A 21,304-nucleotide genomic window follows, 5' to 3' on the forward strand; every position below is an offset into this window, starting at 1 on the left:
AAGATGACTACACTTATATTTTCCCACAATTTTTTCCATAAGGTAGCATATTAATCTATTGCAATAAAAAATCATAATATCTAATAAAATTTGTAGATTTAGCTAACAAAGTCCTTATATTTGTATAAAGTAACATTCGTTTATATAGTGTGTGATAACATTGTGTGAGGGAATTCGACGTTTGATGTACCACTGTTCACTCCAGTGCAATTTATGACAATACCACTGCATCAATCAGAATTATTTTTTTTTGCAGTGTTTTAAGAAATGATTTTGCTTTGTTGTCGCGTATTATTTGCGAAACATTCAATGTTTTAAAAAGGCGAATTTTCTTTATAAAGTCAATGATTATGTTGACTTTTGAAGGCCAAACTTTCTACAGCCTTAAATACGCTAATGAAAGATCCAAAAACTATACCAATACATAACGACATGATTATGAAATTATAACAAATCTATTGGTTAACAAATTTTTACTCGTTATTGCAAAATAATGAACTTAATATATCTGACATTTTCTCCCTACCCAGTTTACCCCTATACATTTTTATGATGTGGACTGGTCATTGTTATTGAATCGTAGGCAATTTGATTGGATTAAGTTGTTATTAGTTTACCTTCAAACTTGTTTATGCTTTTCATACACGACTATTGATTAATTAGAACGTGCATGTCAATGTGACCGGTAACTAAAATGACCTTCAAACTGGACACTGGACGAGTCAATATTATGTTTTATCAATGAAAGTTAAGGTATGAAAGGTAAGAATTGCCACTTATTCGATTTTCACAAAATTTTCGGAATATACAGTTGGAAAGGTTATTTTTTAAAAGCCTATTGTGAAGAGTAAAGAGAAAGTTTACAAATAATACGTTTTGTTCCAATAAACAAGTCATTTTCGTAAGAGAAATACCGAAATATAAATTTACGCACGACTACGGCAGGTAAAATTATTATTTATCATAATAAAAAAAAGCATTTTTCAGTCTCATTGGAATATGTTGATTACAATTGATCCCAAACTTAAGAAGTAAGTAACTAAAGTCAAAATATGTCCGATCTGCCTATTTCTGCACATCAAAAGTCAATACGATCGTTTTAAAGTCAATTTCGTCTACCTCACAAAATCTTGTTAGGCACTATAGTGGAAAATTGTTTTAACGTTGAATAAGCTACAATTAAAAATTACTTGCTGGTCCCTCTCTGTGATTACCATTATATTACGCTGGTTCATTTCCCAATCAATCTGTCACCAAGGGAAGATAAATAAATCAATTTTCGTTCATAGTCTTTTTCAAAAACGATGAACGGTTCTTTATATTGGTATGTAATCATTTTAAACGTTTCAAATTTATGAAATTATATTCGTACATCAATGTTTTTGATACACCAATAACAAAAACTGAAATATATTGAATTGATACATTTTGTAATTATTCAAAATTATATCAGAAACCTAAACTTAATTATAAAATAATGAACCTGTTAAGGGGAGAGAATACTCGCATAACTTTTTCGAATTGGCACATAATACAACGAAATGTCACTCTTGCATACAAATGGCACATCAATATAATTAATTATCTGCGAAATCGTCCCCCACCTTCAATGATGATTCTAAATTATAAATATAACCAAAAGTTGTTAATCTATAGATAGTTAAGACTAATGAAAGCTAACCCAATGTAAAAATATTTCTTTGCAATTTTTTAAAACTTCCTCAGAAAAATACTCGAGCCACTTGACTTTCATAGCTCAAAATTAACGTTTTTACACAATATTTGAATAAAGTAGTTGAAGATTATTCGCTTCTCAAAGTGTAAGACGCAATAAAAATCGTATGCTTGCACCATCCTACCGAAATACGGATTTAATTAAGTCCTGAACATTTCGACATTTCTTCGTATATTTTGAACAAAACCGGTTTTAACCAAATCACAAGTACGTGTTAAGATCCGACTAAATACCTATTTTCCTATATGGTCAGGTAAAGTTGCTACATAAGGCAATTATCACCTTCCATTTAATCATTCAATGAATTCTGATACAAAATACTAAGATAATCTTTCTTTTATTCCTTGTAAAAAAAATACATCCCAATTAAATCTTTCAATTTGTCCTCAGATAAAAATAAAAGTTTTTCAAAGACTAATACCCTTAATCGCCCTAAAAAAAGCATTCAATGAATTCTCAGATGACTTAAATCTGTCTTTTATTCCTTGTCAAAAAAGTATATCTACCTGAAACTTTCAATTTGCTCTAAGATAAAAATACAAGTTTATTAAACACTCATGCTTAAATCAACCTAAGAAAATCATTCAATGAATTTGTATATTATATACTCAGATAATTTTAAAAATCCTTCTTTTATGAATCCTTGTCAAAAAAAGTACATCCAATTTAAATCTTTCAATTTTTCCGAAGATAAAAAAAACACAAAATTGTAAAAGACTTACCCTAATTAACCCAAGAAAAACGTTCAATGAACTTGATACTAAATACTCAGATAATTAAAATCCTTCCTTTATTCCTTGTAAAAAAAGTACATCCAATTTAAATCTTTCATTTTGTCCTAAGATAAAAAATACAGGTTTAAAAGTGTTTAATCTCTAGACAGGTTTTTTAATATTTTTATTGAAAACTGATTATTTATTCCTGTTAGGATATTTAAAAATAAAATCAATAACAGTTTTTCGTTATGTACATAAGGGGCGTCAAGTTATATTATGATATTGAGAAATTGTTTGAGAAGTTTTCAATCTTTTCTTCTACACCTCCACAAATCTTAAATTAAGTGTAATACATATCAATGGAATATGGTGTATGCCGTTATCCAAGTTAATATATGCGATCGGGGCGTATGCGCCATTGTTTGAGGATTTAAGAGAAAGACCTACGTTGAATATTATGTAACATATGATATGTGCACTGATTCAGATATAATGCCACATGCATAGAGATCCACTGGGAAATGTAGGGATTATGTTTTTGATATTTCTAAAGGAAAGTGCTTTTAAATTCTAAAATCTAAACCTAGATGCATTTTGTATATTTGTTTGTTATATCATGATTTAAATATTGTCCAAAAAATGTATTATTGCCCAAACCATGTTGTTTAAATTTGGTATGTACTTTAAATGTGCGTGTAGATACTTTGGGAAATGTAGGAATTATGTCTTATGTATATATTTCTGCAGAAAAGCTATCTTAAATATTTAAACCTACCTTAGTTGTATTTTGTATCTATTTATGATCTTTTTTTATTATTGATGCATCTAGGTTTAATTTTTTCAAGTTTTAAAAACAATTTCCTTCAGCAAAATGGAAGACTGATAATCCCAAAATTTCCCCCAATGGATCTCCATGCATAAGGCATAATCTGATTCACTTTTTGAAATTGTTTTCAAGGAAAGTACAAGATATTGTATTTTGTCATAACTTGGCATGGACAGTAAAAAAACAACAATTAATTAATCAGTCATGTTATTTTCTTCTTTTTGTAATGGAAAATTGATACTCAACAACATATTTACTTTCAAATACCTTTCCACATAATATATATATTTGTTAACAGATATTGACAAACTGATTTCTGTCATGCTTATATCAAATTCTCTTAAAATGATTCCTATGTAAAATCTTGAGTATTATACTTTCAAGGGAAACATTTTTTAGCAACCATATATACGATAAAAACAAAATCAACATTTTATTACACACAAATTATTTTATTTATATGTTTTTTTGGGATGATGTATGTTATTTTATGAAATATTAAACTTATTATATTTTGATTATCAGTGGCAAAACAAACATAATAACATTTAACTCCTATAATTTATTTAAATTAACTTTACCTTTTAATTTTCCTTTGATGTAAAGTGTATTATATCCAATATTCAATATTCAATACCAATTAACTAAATTCTTATGAGTTACCTTTTCCTTAACAGTACTACCATTTAACGATAAACTTTCACAAATATATAATCTATTTAGTGAGTATTATCTGATTTTTAATTTAAAAACAACAATTACGTAACAAAAATATATAGGGATTAAGTACAAAACCCTTAATACATCAATAGCTGATCTGACATATTTACGATGTTACCATTATTTGGTTTACAAAAAAATCTATAACCCAATTGTCGCTGGGTATATAATAAACTACAAATTCATTGAACACGGAAGCCTACAAGATAAGATATTTTTTTTTTAAGATATTTTTATTTCCAATTATGGGCCCCAAAGGGCATAAACATTACAACATCAATAATTTTTTTATAATACAATGTACAATCACTCCATATATAAAGATTGATAGACTTAAAACAGTCTTGATATGAGGGTCTGGATGGGGCTTACAGAAAAGAGAATAATAGGCCAATAAATCTGATAAAATGACCAAACAAGAATGTGTCCATAGTACACGGATGCCCAAACCACACTATCACTTTCTATATTCAGTGGACCACTTTTGTGGTCAAAACTCTAATTTGGCATTGAAATTAGAAAGATCATATCATAAGGAATGTGTGTACTAAGTTTCAAGTTGATTGGACTTCAACTTTATCAAAACCAACCTTGACCAAAACCTTCAACCTGATGAGGAACAATAATACGGACACACAGACGCACAGGCCAGAAAACGTAATGCCCATAAATGGGACATAATAAAATAAAGAACAGAGAGAAAAAAGGATAACATAAATTAAGTAAAGATTGATTGATTGATAATTGGTGTTTAACAACACTATTGTGCTTTTTTGTGGCTTACAGCTTTAATTGTGGAGGAAGCTGTATTGCCCAAAGAGAACAACCAACTTTCTATAGGAAAACAGACAACCCAAGTCAATTAAGATTGCACTTGAATGAACCAGCCCAATGTGTGATTAAAGTAAAGATTAAAGTTTAGAGAAAGAGGTGAAATAATTACAAAAAATAAAGAAAAAAGGTTTAAAAATTGAAAAGATATAGATTAGAAGAACCAGGATCCATACAGACCCTCTGATATACTTGACACAAGTTTCACTCTTAGACAAATAAAATTAGAAAGTATGTGACAATCCTAAGGAATACAGGAATGCTTGCATTTTATGGAATTTGTAGATTAAGACCTACACTAAGAACTTGCAATTTCGTCAACACGGAAGCATGGTATATATACATTGTATGTATATAAAATCAATAGATTCAATAATTTATTACATATTCAAAGTTCATGAAATATTTTTTCTTGGTTGTCCTTGAAAAGAAAATCTATTGCACAATAACAAAATTGAGGGAATCCTTTTCAAAATTTTTGTGGAGAATTTAGACCCATCGGATCACCACTTTATCAGAACTTTGTATATTTTGCATTGTATTTTGCTTTGTATTTCCTTAACATTAGGTTGCAACTCATTCATAGTAACTTTAAATGAACTCACAGTACCATTGCCTTCATTTAATATTTTGAAGTACATGTACTAGTACATTTTTTTAAGGATGTAATTCATGTGAAATGAAACCATCATTAGAATTCAAAGCTATAAGTGTTAAATTCCATTACTATAAAATCGCCATATTGATTATGAATTTTACTAATTAAGAATACTATTTTATTTCTCTATCAAGGATATACAATTATTGCTTTAATGCTATATTAAAAGTTGAATTATGAGGATCTATAATGGAGTTCCTTTATTTCATATTTTTTAAAATATACATGGCATTTTTCTTAATTTATGAAAATAGCACTTATTCTGTAAATTTTTTAAAACTTTTGCACCCCATTTTTTTTATATCTTATTATATGTCTATGCATTGTTTTTGAGGGCTATAACTGTAAACAAGTTATTTTGGCAGATACATTATTTGGTGTAAATTCTTTTCAAATGCATTTTGCAGTGATTAAATTTCACAATTTTCCAAGTTTCTTGATATAGTTTAATAAGAAAAGATCCAAGTTAAACATGTTCCTGATGATTTATATTCACGTTATTTCGCTACTCGTGAAAGTTGTGAAAAAAAGATCTGTTACAAAATTTAGTTGGTTTACATTATTTTCTATGCTGAAAACCCCATCCAGCCCCTCAATTAATAGCTATAACTTATCAATTAAAGTAACATTAATAAGATGCCTTTAAAACATCTGCTGATTCAGCTTTTTCTAAAAATGTTCATTTGTGATATAATGTCTTAAAATCTCAATAATAAAAGACATCATCAATATCTGAAGTTTCAAGGAACACCTAATTGTAAGCTGGAGATTAGATCTCCATGAACTATTTCCATTTCCAAATGATGTGCAGAGAAATTTTTAATGACGTTTACTGTAGGAAGACAGGTAAAATCGTTATGGTTTTGAAGAAAAAAAGTTTTTGCATTGAAACTATAAGGAAATGTTATGGACTTAAACAAACAACAACAACAACAACAACAACAACAACACTTTATTTTAAGAGGGTTACACAGTTAGCTATATAACTAATCTTCCCTGAGGCCCTCATCATGAGAAATCAAACAAAATGCAAACATATACATTGCATACATTAGTATAAAAAGTCAAGTATGATAATAATGTTCAATACAACTTGATAAAATGTGATGAAAAAAATAAACATGATGACATGATTATACAATAGTACAAAACAGTAATTTGCCAAATCATTAAACACAATATTTTGCACAATAATACAATATATGATTTGCCTTATTTTATAACACATTCATTTGTTAAATTATTACAACACATTGTTTTGCCAAATAATACAATATAAAAAGGAACAAGTGGTATGATTGCCAATTAGACATCTCTCCACAAGTGAAACAGAAATTAACAATTATAGGTCACTGCACGTCCTTCAACAGGTATCTGTCAGTTGATATAACTAATGATTTGCCAAATGATACACCACATTATTTTGCCAAAAGATACAACACATTATTTTGCCAAAAGATACACTACATTATTTTGCCAAAAGATACAACACATTGTCTGCCAAACCATTCAACCCATTGTTTTTTCCAAACAATCCAACACATTATTTTACCAAATGATACAAACCAAAATAAAATAAAAAGATACAACATTATTTTCAGGAAACATGGCATAAGGGAGATAACTCTTCAAATAAATAGTGCATTTGCAATAAACAGTTTTATCTATTTATTTATAAGAATTCTCTTGACCAAGAATTACAATTACCTGTATCATCCTAAAGCAAATTAGAAAGTTCTTTTCTATGAAAATGTTCATAACACATCCAGTATTTTTGAGTTATGTCCCTTAAAATAAGAGTTTAAGAACTAACCTCTGGTGCCATCCAGTATGGTGTGCCTACTGATGTTTTGCGTCTGCCTGCACTATTTTCCAAAATGGCTGAAACACCTTTAAAACAAAATAAAATGAAAACTATGTAAATTCAGAATCCAAAGTAACCATTTATTATTGTAGGAGATTTGAATTTGTGGTTCAATTTAAAAAGCTGTAACGAATTCTACAAAAATTAGTGCTATGGATTCATATATTTCCTGTGTACATTTTTGTGTATTGAGGAAAACTTGCATTTTCATTGATATTTCCTTTGGTGTGTCTGCCAAAAGTCTGCATGCCTTCTTATGGAAAATTGTAATCATTGTACATTAGAATTTGTAGTTCCCTGGCATTGGAATTGTTTCATATTTTTCATATTGGGACTTTTAAAGGCGAACATACAGTATGGGTTTTAGAAATGTATTTTACCGTGTTTACAGAGCATAGCAGGAAAATGTTGTCTAAAAGGAACGTTTTATAAGAACAGTATGTTTTTGGCGGTTTTTGTTATGTGTTGTTGTACACATGGTTACGTGGAACAATCATTTGGATTGTGTCAATAAGTATTCTTATGTTAATGAGGTGAAAGCGTGTTTTTAATTTTCTAGTGTTTGAAAATCATTCTAGCTGCAGACGTTCAACACTAAACATGTCGGAGCCGGCAGAAATAAACATGCTCATCGACCGAAAAATTAAAGACGCTATGAGCCAGAACCAAAACCAGATATTGCAGAGCATCCACAGATTAATGTCTAGTCGTTTAGACACGTTTCAGAGGTCCGTTCACGAAACACAGAGGCAACTATTAGAAACTCAAATGTCAAAAATCCAGCAGATGAACACTAAAAATTACGTTTTCAAGCAAAAGGGAAACGAAGAGCAGTTCAAGGTTAACACCAAAATCGCCAACAAGATGAAAGAGGCAAGAAGTATTCTAACAGAATCACAGGACAACAATGAAAGTACAGAGGGCGCGATGAGGAACATTTGTGAAGGTTTGGACATTCTTAATCATCGACAAAAATTGATTAAGCTCGCTGATCAGTCCGAGAAAGGATGGAGAACAGTTACTGAGTATGAAACGCACAACCTAGCAGATGATTCAGAAGACGAAAAACGCATAATACGAGCAGAAAACAAAGCGTCAAGGAAAATGAAGAGCGACAAAAAGTTTAAGACAGGTACAACTCCTTACAGTGCCCCACAGTCTACTCGATTCAGCTCAGTTAATCAACAGAGTACAGTTAACGTTCCTGTGGTGCATCGACCCGGAAAATGTTGTGAGTGTGGTTTATCAGGACATTTGAGGTCAGACCATTATAAGCAGGGTTGGCAAACTCAGAAAGAAAAGTCTGATAAGATAAGTACTAGATTATTTAGTAATGATTTATCTGTTAATTTTGGTAGAGAAAATGCTATAGTTTCATGTATATTACCTGTAGGTAAATTAAGAAGTTCAATTGATTATTGGCGTAATATTATTTGCGCTAATGAGACAGTTATTGATAACTTTGAACATGGATATAAAATACCTTTTCACACAGAGCCAAAAGAGGCATTTTTGAATAACAACAAATCGTCTTTAGAAAATTCACATTTCGTAGAAAATGAGATTTTAAAGTTGATAGAATAAGAATCCATAAAAGAATTTTCATGTAAACCTAAAGTGGTCAATCCGTTGACTGTAGCTAACAATAAAAACAAATTAAGATTAGTTTTAGATTGTAGACACATTAACCCATATCTTTATAAATTCAGATTTAAATACGAAGATGCTAGAGTAGCAAGTCAAATGTTTAAGAAGGGAGATTACTGCTTTACTTACGATTTGAGATCAGCCTACCATCATGTAGAGATATTCAAATCACACAAGACATATTTAGGTTTTGCTAGGGTCAAAAATCGTGAAACAAAATATTATGTCTTTAATGTTTAACCATTTGGTATATCTACTGCTGGTTATATATACACCAAAGTTGTAAGGTGTATTGTTAAATATTTACGAAATTCAGGTTTGAAAATTGTCATGTATTTAGACGATGGCTTAGGCGCTGACGAGATAAGTCAGGCCCAGGAAACTAGCATAGTTGTTCAGAAAGTACTGAAAGCTTCTGGGTTTTTGATAGCAGAAGATAAATGCAATTGGACACATAGCCAAAGTGTGGTATGGTTGGGTTTAGTATGGCAGTTTGACAAAGGCATGGTTTCAGTCACGGAAAGGTGACTTTTCAAATTGTTAGATACTTCAAATAGAATTATACACAAAATAGGTAAAGGAGAAATACACGTTCTAGTCAGACTTACTGGAGGAGTGAGTGCACGGCTAAATGCATTGCTTTGTGTTTGTTAGTATTGTAGTGTAGTTAAGACCAAAGCTTTTTTATTGTGACTCTTTTATAAAAATTCATCATATATGTTTTCTGAAACTTGAAAATCAGAAGTGTGCGAAGTGCAGCTAATAACCAAATTATAAGTCTGAACGTAATAAGTCCCGGACCATGGACTGGAGCTTATTTGACCCCTGCTTATTAAATACCATAAGACCCTTTTAGACTTCTAAAATCAATGATTTTTATTTCAAGCCCATTCACCATTTTACGTTTTTTTTCTACATGTATACAGTCAATAAAAGTTATTTGCCACTCCATCAACATTTTATTTTATTGTTATATTCATAAACTTTAAACTGACCACAATCAATAATTCATATTTCCAGCTATTTTAGGAAATTTTCCTTTGATCATACTGACGGACAATTTTCTTTCTCAGCACAGTAGAGTGATATGAAGCTTGATTGCTTTTCTCACTTTCGTCAAATTTTGCTCAAGCAACAAAATCAAGCTCATAGAGAGAACCAACGATAATTCATATTTTCAGCAATTTTATAGTATTATTATACACGTTTAACATATAAACTTACCAAAGTCAATAATTTTCACTTCCCCACTATCATTTATGAGTATATTATGACCTTTAACATCACGATGTATGATTTTCTGTGAGTGGAGGTGTGCCAGCACACTGAGAGTTTCATGTAATATATGGGCTATCAGCATCTCATCAAGTTTCTCCCCACGATGGTGCACCTCTCGTGATAAGTGTGTGACTGATCCTTTACCACAGAGCTGAAAAAATATAAAGATTTTTTAATTGATTAAAGTATTTTATTTCTGTGTTTTCTGTATCCCTCTAGCTTATCCCTAGGCAATTGCAATGCATCATACTTTTTGGCATTTTGCTCTTTCTAGTACTGAGGATTCGTTTTTTTTGGGGGGTATCAAATTTTATGAATTGAGGAAAACGAACATGTTCATGGATATTCAATTTCATGGTTTTGCAGATCTAAAATTTGCCCTTCGTTGAACATTTAAATTTGTGGTATACCTGTACCCAAGAAAATTGGTATCCAATGGATTATAATGAATCCATGATAACTAAGGTATTTTATTTCAAATATCTGTGTTTTCAGTATGTCACGTACTAGCTTAATTATCCCTAAGCAATGCATCATACATTTTGTCATTTTGCTCTGACTAGTCCTAGTTCTGTCCCATTCATTCAATAATGCCACATCTTCTTTTATTTTGGTAGCAATTTATTTTTGTCAACATCTCACATTCAAACTTTGTTCATGAATCCATATAAGAGATAGTCAAACTTTGACATATTTTTGACAATTTACATTCAACAAAAATAGTTAATGACAATTAGTTGGTTTACAGTTTTTATTTTTTGAATTTTAGTAGCAGCCATCAACTTATCAAAAGTAACATATCTATTTATCAAACTAAATTTAAACAATGGACTATGGGTGAATTCATTGATTGTACATGCACCAAAATTGAGAAAAATCAAACTATTCTGAATTTCCAATGGTTTAGCTTACAATTTTGAAAATTTTACCAAGAATGCATTAGATTCAGAAACAGCAAACATTTTAATGATCACATACATACTTTCGGTGCAAAAGTACTATGGTTGTGATTTCTTTATAGATTTTTTTATGTAACTGAAGGCTTTGCATACATTTCTATAAATAATATTCAAAATTCATAGACCTTAGAGAATTATCTTTGAGTTGAACAGTTATTCAATTAAAGCAATATAAATAATAACGACAAGAAAGTTTTACAATTCTAATGCATTTCAAGTAATTATTCAAAAACTTCAAAATTGTATAACTAACTAAAATTTAAGACTAATTTGGATAGAATGGTTTTCAGTTTACTCATACATAATGCAAATACAATTCAATATGTCTGTTCTTTAGAATAAGTTGTCTGTGCATATGAATAAAGAGAAATTATGATGTATTGATGTATAGCTATGCAGTGTGGGTTTTGCTCATTGTTGAAGACCTTACAGTGGCCTATAGTTGTTAACTTCTATATCATTTGGTCTCAGGTGGAGAGTTGTCTCATCAGTAATTATACTACATCTTCTTATATTAGCCCTTCAATTGCAAAACCAATATAACTCTCATAACATGTTTATGTAATATGAATATAAACACTGTTTCCTATATTAACATGACTTAAGAAGCCTGATTTTAATACCATAAGAGCAATAGTCAGCAGGAAGACATATCACCCTACCTAGACAAATTTATGATCATACTTTCTACTTCAATACCTGGCCAGCCTTTGGTCTCTGAGGCGGATTTAGGGGGGGCAGGGGGCCCGCCCCCCCCCCCCCTTTTGAGAAAAAATTTGGTTGCTTATATAGGGAATCACTGAAGCATGACGAAATCGGGGCCCCTCTTGGGCAGCCACTGGGCCCCCCACTTATGAAAATTTCTGGATCCGCCACTGGGTCTAACCTTTAAATGAAACAATTATTTTTGAGAAGAAAATGTGAAAAGTATAGCAGTGGGTTATAACTCAATAAGACAGCTATACACCATGTACAATGACACTGGATACAAAAAAAATCAACCCAAATAAAATTAGAATTGAAATCAAAATAGAAAGGGACAAACTGGCATTATATGGTTTAGTTTCTGAGAAAACTATATCAAATTCTGATTAAGAAATTTTTTTGGAGGAAACTAGGTAAAATTGTGACTGTATTTTGTGTGCACATGATTCGCTGAAGCATTTAACCACGAATATAATTTCGATACAAAATGAAATTTATAGGTGCATTTTCAGGTAAGGAGGAGTTCATGTGGATACAAAATGGGTACCAGAAAAAAAAGTATCACTAAATACCGCCCAGTATCCTTCCAAGATATTTCATATAGCATCCTGGTAAACTGTGAGAAAATTTGAAATACTATCTAAGACCATTTTAAAAATTATAGCATCACATCCATAAATCAAACTATACGAAAAACTAATTCAGATACATGTAGCATCATATTCAAGAAATATAGCATCACATTACCATGATACTTATAGGCCTGGCAGAAAACACTCAGTTCGCCTGCTTAGAAAACAATTGGGGGCTACAATTCAGGTTTTACTATATTACCTCCATCACAATCCAGATCTGATTATCCATCCCAGGTTTTAAGAACAGCCCATAAAACTTTGGCATGTTTGGATGGTCTCCATGTTCACTCAGGATGATAAATTCCTGTTCTATTTCTTCTATCATTTCATGAATTGAGTCCAGGACCTTGACAGCCACCTTCTCTCCTGTAAAAAAAAAGAGATATTAAAGATTTAAGTCCATCAGTCTCTTATTATAAAAATTTATGATATTTTTAATGACAGATCTTTGGTTGCATCTGTTATAGCTGGTTTTTATATTGTGTTTTATTTTTGCTTTGTAAGTGTCATCTAAAGTAACCTGCATAAATTTCTCTACATCTTCCAAGATAATTTTTATCACTGTTTTGACATTTCAAACATTGGTGCAATGTTTTTATTGGTGAAGAAAGCCATAATGTACCGGAAGAGAAACATGACAAATTGTGAAGACACCTGACTTTTTTTGAAAAGTATATATGTATTCTAATTTTTGCCCTTCAGATGTTTTTGTTTTTTTCTTTGTTGGGCTGCTGCCTCATTGACTTACACCAAACATTTATACATTTTTAGTGTGCCAGGTACTTGGTATACTGGTATTCATTATTCTTTATTTGGGGTACACATTTTGTAGGAGTAGGTGATGACTACAGATTTAAAAATTCAAGAAGTCAAGATATCTATATGGTGAGTGTTACAGAATATCGATGACAAAACCATTAAATCAAGTATCCAAGAAATACGATTTAAATATCATTCAGGGGCTCTGAATATGCATGTAATATTTGCCACTGGAAATACAACAATTACCAATCAGCTGATCAGAGTTCAGGATTTCCATCACATAAAATGTCAAGTGACTATTCAAATATTTGCACTTAATATTTCCTCTTTAAAAATCAATAAAAAGATGTTTATTTATACAAGAGCTGCAAATTACGAAATCTTATATAGAGAGTCCTATAAAATATCCCTACTCTGATAGGCATGCTTGATTTGACATCAAAACAAATATTTCTAATCCAATCTTCACATGGCTACACATCTTCTTTAAATATAATGTAATGATGACATTAAAGGGCCTTGTGATAAAGTTCAATACTCGATAGAAACTTCATTAAAACTTATTTTCAGCTTACAGTAATATGTAAAATTCAATATTATTCTTTAATGAGATATATTTGTGCATAAGTACATGAAGAAGGGTGAACAACCATAAACATGATAAATACTTAAAACTTTAAAATTTCCCAAAGGTTACAGTAAGTAGGTAAATAAGAATTCCAAAGAATTTGGTAAACAAAAGAAATATGTTGTAAGAGATTCAGGTATAAATCATTAAGGTGGTACTCAACACTTTCACTAAAATTAATTTGGCTCGTTTAATTTTCATAAAATTTTGACAGAGTATTTACTTTGACCCTTTGACAAAAATATAAAAATTTCAAAAAATTTGAACCAACCATTTTGTCAGAAATATTACACTGGTTATATAGCAATTTGACAAACACTGATTTTGATCATTAAGAAGCTCAATATTCCCTTAACAATACAACGTAATTAAAACGTTCAGCTGATTTTACAGAGTTATCTCCCTGTAGTGTTAGGTACCACCTTAAGGCAGCAACCCAACGATACAATGGTAAACACTGAGGGTCAACCAACTCTTTATTTAGCTACTTATAACTATGCACAAAAGGTGATAACTAGTGAAAAATTACATCTGAACCAACTCTCTATAAATGTAAACCAAAAAACTTATTTTTACCATAACATTCAATTATTTTAAATTGGTGACCATGATGAATTTTTAAACAAAAGATACCTTTTAGGGATGACTATAAATATATGGTTTGGTTTCACTTCAGCATAGATATTTTTGGAAAAACAAGAATGTGTCCATAGTACACGGATGCCCCACTCGCACTATCATTTTACATGTTCACTGGACCGTGAAATTGGGGTCAATACTTTAATTTGGCATTAAAATTAGAAAGATCATATCATAGTTAACATGTGGACTAAGTTTCAAGTTGATTGGACTTCAACTTCATCAAAAACTACCTTGACCAAAAACTTTAACCTGAGCTTCACACTATCTTCTTCTTTGTTCAGTTGACCATGAAATTGGGGTCAATACTTTAATTTGACATTAAAATTAGAAAGATCATATCATAGGGAACATGTGTACTAAGTTTCAAATTGATTGGACTTCAACTTCATCAAAAACTACCTCGACCAAAAACTTTAACCTGAAGCGGGACGAACGAACGAACGGACGAACGAACGGACGAACGAACGGACGAACGAACGGAGGATCAGACCAGAAAACATAATGCCCCTCTACTATCGTAGGTGGGGCATAAAAATACACAGAGATTGCTATTGCAATGCAAGATTCCTGATTGAACTCTCCAGTTTCATGCAAATGAAAATCTATAAGTGCTTTTGACTGTACACAGTATCTATTATGCATTACATATTCCTCCACCTAGTTATGTCATTAAACTTTTACCCAGTGGCTATTTTTTTTCTTTGTTTTATTAACCTGTTAGAAACAAATTTAATAATAATCCTTATAACTTTACGAGTGTATAAGTCTCAAACAGTCTATTTTTCATCCATAATGTTTTATTCAAAAGGAGAATATCAGTGAAAGAGGGGCGTAAAGGGGGGTATCTGCACTGAAGAACACAAAATAAAATTGCCATTTCACGATGAATGAATAATCAAAAATTTCTTGCACATTGATCTTTTTACCGATTTCACAAAACATGATGAATAACGAACCTTTTTCATGACTGCACGTGAAATAAAAATAACAAAACATCTTGCATGAAAATAACCCTTTACCACCCTCGTTAAATAGTCCATTATAAGAATTATCAAGAGACTAATTGTATAGCTATTTGTCCACAGACTAATTTTGTAACCCAAAGACAGTGATTTCCTAAACAAACATTTGGCGTACTTATATAGAATTTTTTATTGATTTCAGAAACCACAAGGTTATTTGTTTTTAAGATAAATTTATATACCAATGTAAACAATTTACTGTTAAAATAGAGAGATGTGGTTTGGTCACCAATGAAATAACTATTCACCTGAGAGCAAATGACATGGATTTAAGCAATTATAGGTAACAATACAGTACATCCTTCAACAATGAATAAAACACATTTGTTATAGTATTAGCTATTAAAGGCTCTGAATGATTAAATATGAACTAAATCAAACAACAAAACGAATGGTCTGCCCTAATTGAGTGAATGTTTATGCTTTACATGTCTCCAAACTCATTTTGGTAGAATTGAGATAAAAAGGGAGGACACTAAGTCTTGTTAAGATCTATAATAATCTAATTAAAAACTTTCAAGTGGGCAAAACATGGACAAATAGGGTAGGAAAGACAACTTTTTTCATCTTGGCCTAAATAGTCATGCCTCATCACCATCCAGTCTCCAAAAAATTAAAAATCCCTGAGTTAAGAGCCTCATGTCATTCATTACCATAACGGTATTTACCATCATATGTATTTGAAAACTGCATAAAGCTGCATTCATTTATGCAGACTTCCATTAAGCCTGTCAATGCATTGCCAATCATGCAGCCAGCATAAACAGGTAGACAAATAAAAGAAAAAAATAATTATGTAGCCTTGGAATTAAAGTAAAAGGTATTTATATTTATGCTTAATCAAACTTCAATCTTTACTATAATACGGGGGTATGGACGGGAGGTTCTTTATTTCTGGATTCTTACATTTTCAGCCCATTTTCTTTATTAGGTCTTTCCACTTTTCTGTGGAAAGACCTATTGTTTTTCTTCTGATTATTTTTTTTTTCTTCCGCCAAATTTTGTTCTTGCGATAAACATTTGTTTCGCAATATGTCGCTTAGATATTTGGTATATGATATCGAACAGTTTATGCGCTTTTGAAATTTACCCTGCGTAACCGAATACTTTTCTTTGTAGGAGTTATCTCCCCAAACACTGTTTTCCTTGTGATCACAACTCCTTCGCAACCGTAAAAGATTACGACAAATTTATTTTATAAAATTGCTCGTTATATCCTTCGCATTATTTGTCCAATTTCGACCGAAGCAATATGAACGCTCCATATGAGAGTTAGTTCCCTTTTTGTATTTGAAATTTTGAAATGTATTTTAAACTGGAACACCATAAGTGATAGAGACCTAGGATCTTTTGATTTGAGGTCCTTGGTCCAAAAAAATGAAAATTAGGTCAAGGTCAAAGGTCAAGGTCATATTCTAATTTTTGAATTTGTCTTATTTTCACTCATTTTCATTAACCTTATAAGATATCGACAAATTATTTTGTATAAATTGTTAGTTGCGACATGTGGTAACTAAATAATTTTAGTTGAAAGGGTGCGTAAACAATGAATGGGAGTTTTAGCCCCTATCATATCTTAAATTATGTTTAAAGTGATATAACTTATTAACCATACATATTAGAGACTAGGGTCTTTTGATTTGAAATCCTCAATTTGTTACCTTGAAATTGAGGTCAAGGTCAAAGGTTAATTTGACGTTCTAGATTTTGACCTTTGCTTTAAATTCATATCTATACATCATAAAGCCATATGAACTGACATTTTAGACTGATTTTTTATATTTTAATATCAAAATAGATATTAACTGGTGGAAAGACCTTCAATTGTTCTCTGAACAATTGGTTTTTAATTATATAAATTTTTGTTCCATTTTTCAATATCTTTTCTTTATTTTTTTGGTAAATTTTTCTCTTTTCTCAGCATTTCTTGTCCCTTTAATCTGTACTTTAAGACTCCATCCAAACCCTCAAGCGATTTGGTGCCACAATATTTTAGTAGCACATGTAGCATGAGTTCTTAAGTCACAGCCAGGGTCAAAGAACAGAAAAATTTGCTTTAGGAAATTTACAGATCTAACATTGTGGGGCTGATATTAGGACTACTTAATATATATAAATATACTATATCTTCAAGCGTTTTCTACCAATTTATCATATACTTAGCATTGATATGATAGCTTTTGCATATGTGTAATGAGCGGAAGTACACAAGCCATAACTTCCCACCCGGGCTGATAACCTATATCAGGTGCATCTCGTGCACAAAACCCATAATAGTGCCTCTCGTGCAAGTTACTTCCGGTGTTTCCAGTATCGGTTGTTTACTTTTCCATTGTGACGTCAGATGTTTTTTATGACGACGTCAAAATTTACGGGAACTTTTGTGGGGATAGTTTAATACTTGCTAACAAATGCCATTGACAATTATGAATCATTTTATAGTACAACAAACATGGAGTAGTAATGATCATAAAACTCTTCCAAATTTTCAATGTTTCAAAATGCCTCTATAGGAAATGTTACCATACATATATATGCTGTTGTTGGACAACTATAGTATATTTGATTTATAATTTTAATTTTCTTTATAAAGTGTTTGACTGTTTTAGTTATTGCATTAGTTTATTTGCCTTACATAAAACTATTGTCGGAAGTATATGATAAAGCGACTAATACATGGCCTTTTCCATATCAGCCTGGGTATCATCCCTCGACCCATATCAGCACCTCGACTCCGTCTCGGGCTGATATGGGGGTCTTGGGATGATACCCAGGCTGATATGGAAAAGGCCATGTATTAATCTCTATATATCTACCAGAAGTTTTAAAATATCTTTAATCATTTTCTTCATTTAGAAAGACGTCTCTAAGTAATGAAATAACTTATACTACAAAGTATCATGTTTCGAGATTTACCTTTTAATATTTAAGCTATATATTGGTATATTATATTACTATATTAGTCTTAGAAAAAGGTAATGTTCTTGGGATTCAATTCTAAAACCACAAATAACACATTTTATTCTTATACCAAATTGAAAGAATCATGTTTTAAGATCATATTTATATAAGTATATATGCTATATTAATATATTTTATTACATATACTACTATATTAGTCTCTGAAAAGGTAATGTTCTTAAGAAGTCAGGAATATGTATAATATTTCAATTAAAACAGAGCTAGATATCCACACTAATTATATAAGGAATAACCTTGAACACTAAAAGTAATTATTTTATTTTCTGTTTTACAAGAAATCTAATACAGAAATGGAAGAGACAAATTATGTATCTGAAGAGGAAAGAAAAACTGACAAAGCAATGGCATAACACTAAATGGACAAAAGACAAAGTTAAAAAAAAACATGCATTGATCTACATAGAAACTAAAGACTGACCAACACTAGCCCACCAATTACAGGGAATGATCTCAGCTGATTTAATGTTAAACCTCTAGTGCCAGTGGCAAATATTTCATACATGTTCAGGACAAAAAAAAATTTAACTGCCACTGCAAAATTGAAAAAAATTGGCTAGAGACTCTGTTATATATCAGTTTGGTATGTTCAAGACATTTGGTTAAGTTAAAATACAATGTTAGAGAGTTATCTCTCATTAACCTGTTATTATAAATTACTGTATTCCAAATTTGATTTAAATATTGGTTTTACAGTTGATTGTTCTCTGGATTTTATTATAACCAAATAATTATATACAATATGTAAATGTACATGCATTTTGTGAAATAGAACTTTGTGATATTAACAGTAGTTTATCATTTATGCCAAAGTAAAGCATAAAATGGTGGAGGACCTAGGGCAAACTCTCATGTATAAGAAAGAGTAAATAATAAGCCAGTAAGAATGATACCTGTAACTTTGTGTTTGGCTGTGTAAACATCTCCATAGGTCCCCTCTCCTATGAGCTCCTCTAGCTCCAATGTGTCTGTTGGGTCTGGAAGCTCAGTGAATGTAATCACCCGTGAGTAAGTGTTATATAAATAAAGCATAAAATGGTGAAGGACCAGGGCAAACTCTCATGTATATGTAAAGTTAATATTAAGCCAGTAAGAATGATACCTGTAACTTTGTGTTTGGCTGTGTAAACATCTTCATAGGTCCCCTCTCCTATGAGGTCCTCTAGCTCCTCTAGCTCCCATGTGTCTGTGTGGTCCGGAAGCTCAGTGAATCTAATCACCCGTGAGTAAGTGTTATATAAATAAAGCATACAATGGTGGAGGACCTGGGCAAACTCTCATGTATATGTTAAGGTTAATATTAAGCCAGTAAGAATGATACCTGTAACTTTGTGTTTGGCTGTGTAAACATCTCCATAGGTCCCCTCTCCTATGAGGTCCTCTAGCTCCCATATATCTGTAGGATCTGGAAGCTCAGTGAATTTGATCACTCGTGAGTAAGTGTTATATAACTGAAGCATACCTTCAGATTTCTTAAGGTTCTTATCTGTAAAAAATAATGATTAAGATTACCACTCTAAAAGAGTAAAAAAAGCAATCCAAAAATAAATATACATAAAGTTAAGCCATTTCAAATCATATTTTATAGTGTGTCTTTTTATCTTATAATGTTACCTTACTGCTTCAGGTTAGGGTGAAGGTGGGTGCCGGTTAAAATCATTTGTATGCATGCACCTTTTCTAAGTCATGAGCCTGTTGTTCAGTGCATGTCTGCTGTTTATAAATGTGGTTTATAAGTGTTTCTCGTTACTTGTCTTTTTATTCAGATTGAACCATTGGTTTATCTGTTTGAATTGTTTCACACTGGTAATTTTGGGGCTTTTTATAGCTTGCTGTTCATTGCGAGTCAAGGTCCTTATTAAAGGCTGTATCTAAACTACAATTGTTTACTTTTTACACATTGCGACTTGGGACAGAGAGTTCTTATTTGCACTCATACCATAATTTCTAATTTATAAACATCATATCATTAGATATTTTCTATTGACATAATTTGAGCTAGCTTTATTCCCCTTGACTACCATGTTCAAGGGCAAAATGGGTTTCTTTCATATTTCACTTACCAAATACAATTTTGTGATTCAAGTATTACTGTAAATGGTTTGAGAAAAAAAACTGTCGTCATGAATTATTTTAAAAGCAAACATATTGAAACAATAAAAAATCATTCTGAATACCAGAAAAAACTACTTTTTAATTTTACCCCAAGGTTCAAGGAGTAACCTTCAACCTTCACTTACTGATTTCCAATGCAGACAAAGATAATCCAAAGATCTCACCACAACCTATAGAAGCAATATCATCCCAGCAAACCATTAAGTAATCAATGATAGTCTTTTTTAATCATCTTTTTTTAACATTTCTTAAAGTAAATGACTTAATGACATCCAAATAATGTCACTCAAAACTTTCTAAGTCCCTTGGATAACTTTAAAAATACATAAATTATGTTCCTTTTCAATGAGTTTTCACTGGTTTGTTCCATTTCAGAATAACTATTTTTTGAAAAAATGCCTCTTTTCCAAATGAAAGTTTGTTGAAAATATGCTCCTTTTCCAAATGAAAGTTTGTTGAAAATATGCTCCTTTTCCAAATGAAAGTTTGTTGAAAATATGCTCCTTTTCCAAATGAAAGTTTGTTGAAAATATGCTTCATATGAGTATCAACTAAAATATTTGCTCCCTTTCCACATGAGCA

General features: G+C 31.1%; 1 protein-coding gene across 5 annotated transcripts in view; it reads right to left on the reverse strand.

The window, feature by feature from the left end:
* Positions 1-20,938, reverse strand: part of LOC143058506 (myosin-IIIb-like) — a 90,925-nt gene extending 69,987 nt beyond the window's left edge. For all 5 annotated transcript variants that reach the window (XM_076232018.1, XM_076232019.1, XM_076232017.1 and 2 more), the window contains exons 1-5: positions 20,848-20,938; positions 19,929-20,093; positions 12,774-12,940; positions 10,222-10,426; positions 7,300-7,376 (exon numbers count right to left, since the gene is read on the reverse strand). In XM_076232018.1, coding sequence (XP_076088133.1) covers positions 7,300-7,376; positions 10,222-10,426; positions 12,774-12,940; positions 19,929-20,093; positions 20,848-20,923 — 690 coding nt within the window. In that variant the 5' untranslated portion in view covers positions 20,924-20,938. The remainder of the gene's footprint in view (positions 1-7,299; positions 7,377-10,221; positions 10,427-12,773; positions 12,941-19,928; positions 20,094-20,847) is intronic.
* Positions 20,939-21,304: the final 366 nt, after the last annotated feature.

Source organism: Mytilus galloprovincialis, chromosome 14 (assembly GCF_965363235.1).
Source record: "Mytilus galloprovincialis chromosome 14, xbMytGall1.hap1.1, whole genome shotgun sequence".
Classification (NCBI taxonomy): Eukaryota; Metazoa; Mollusca; class Bivalvia; order Mytilida; family Mytilidae; genus Mytilus; species Mytilus galloprovincialis.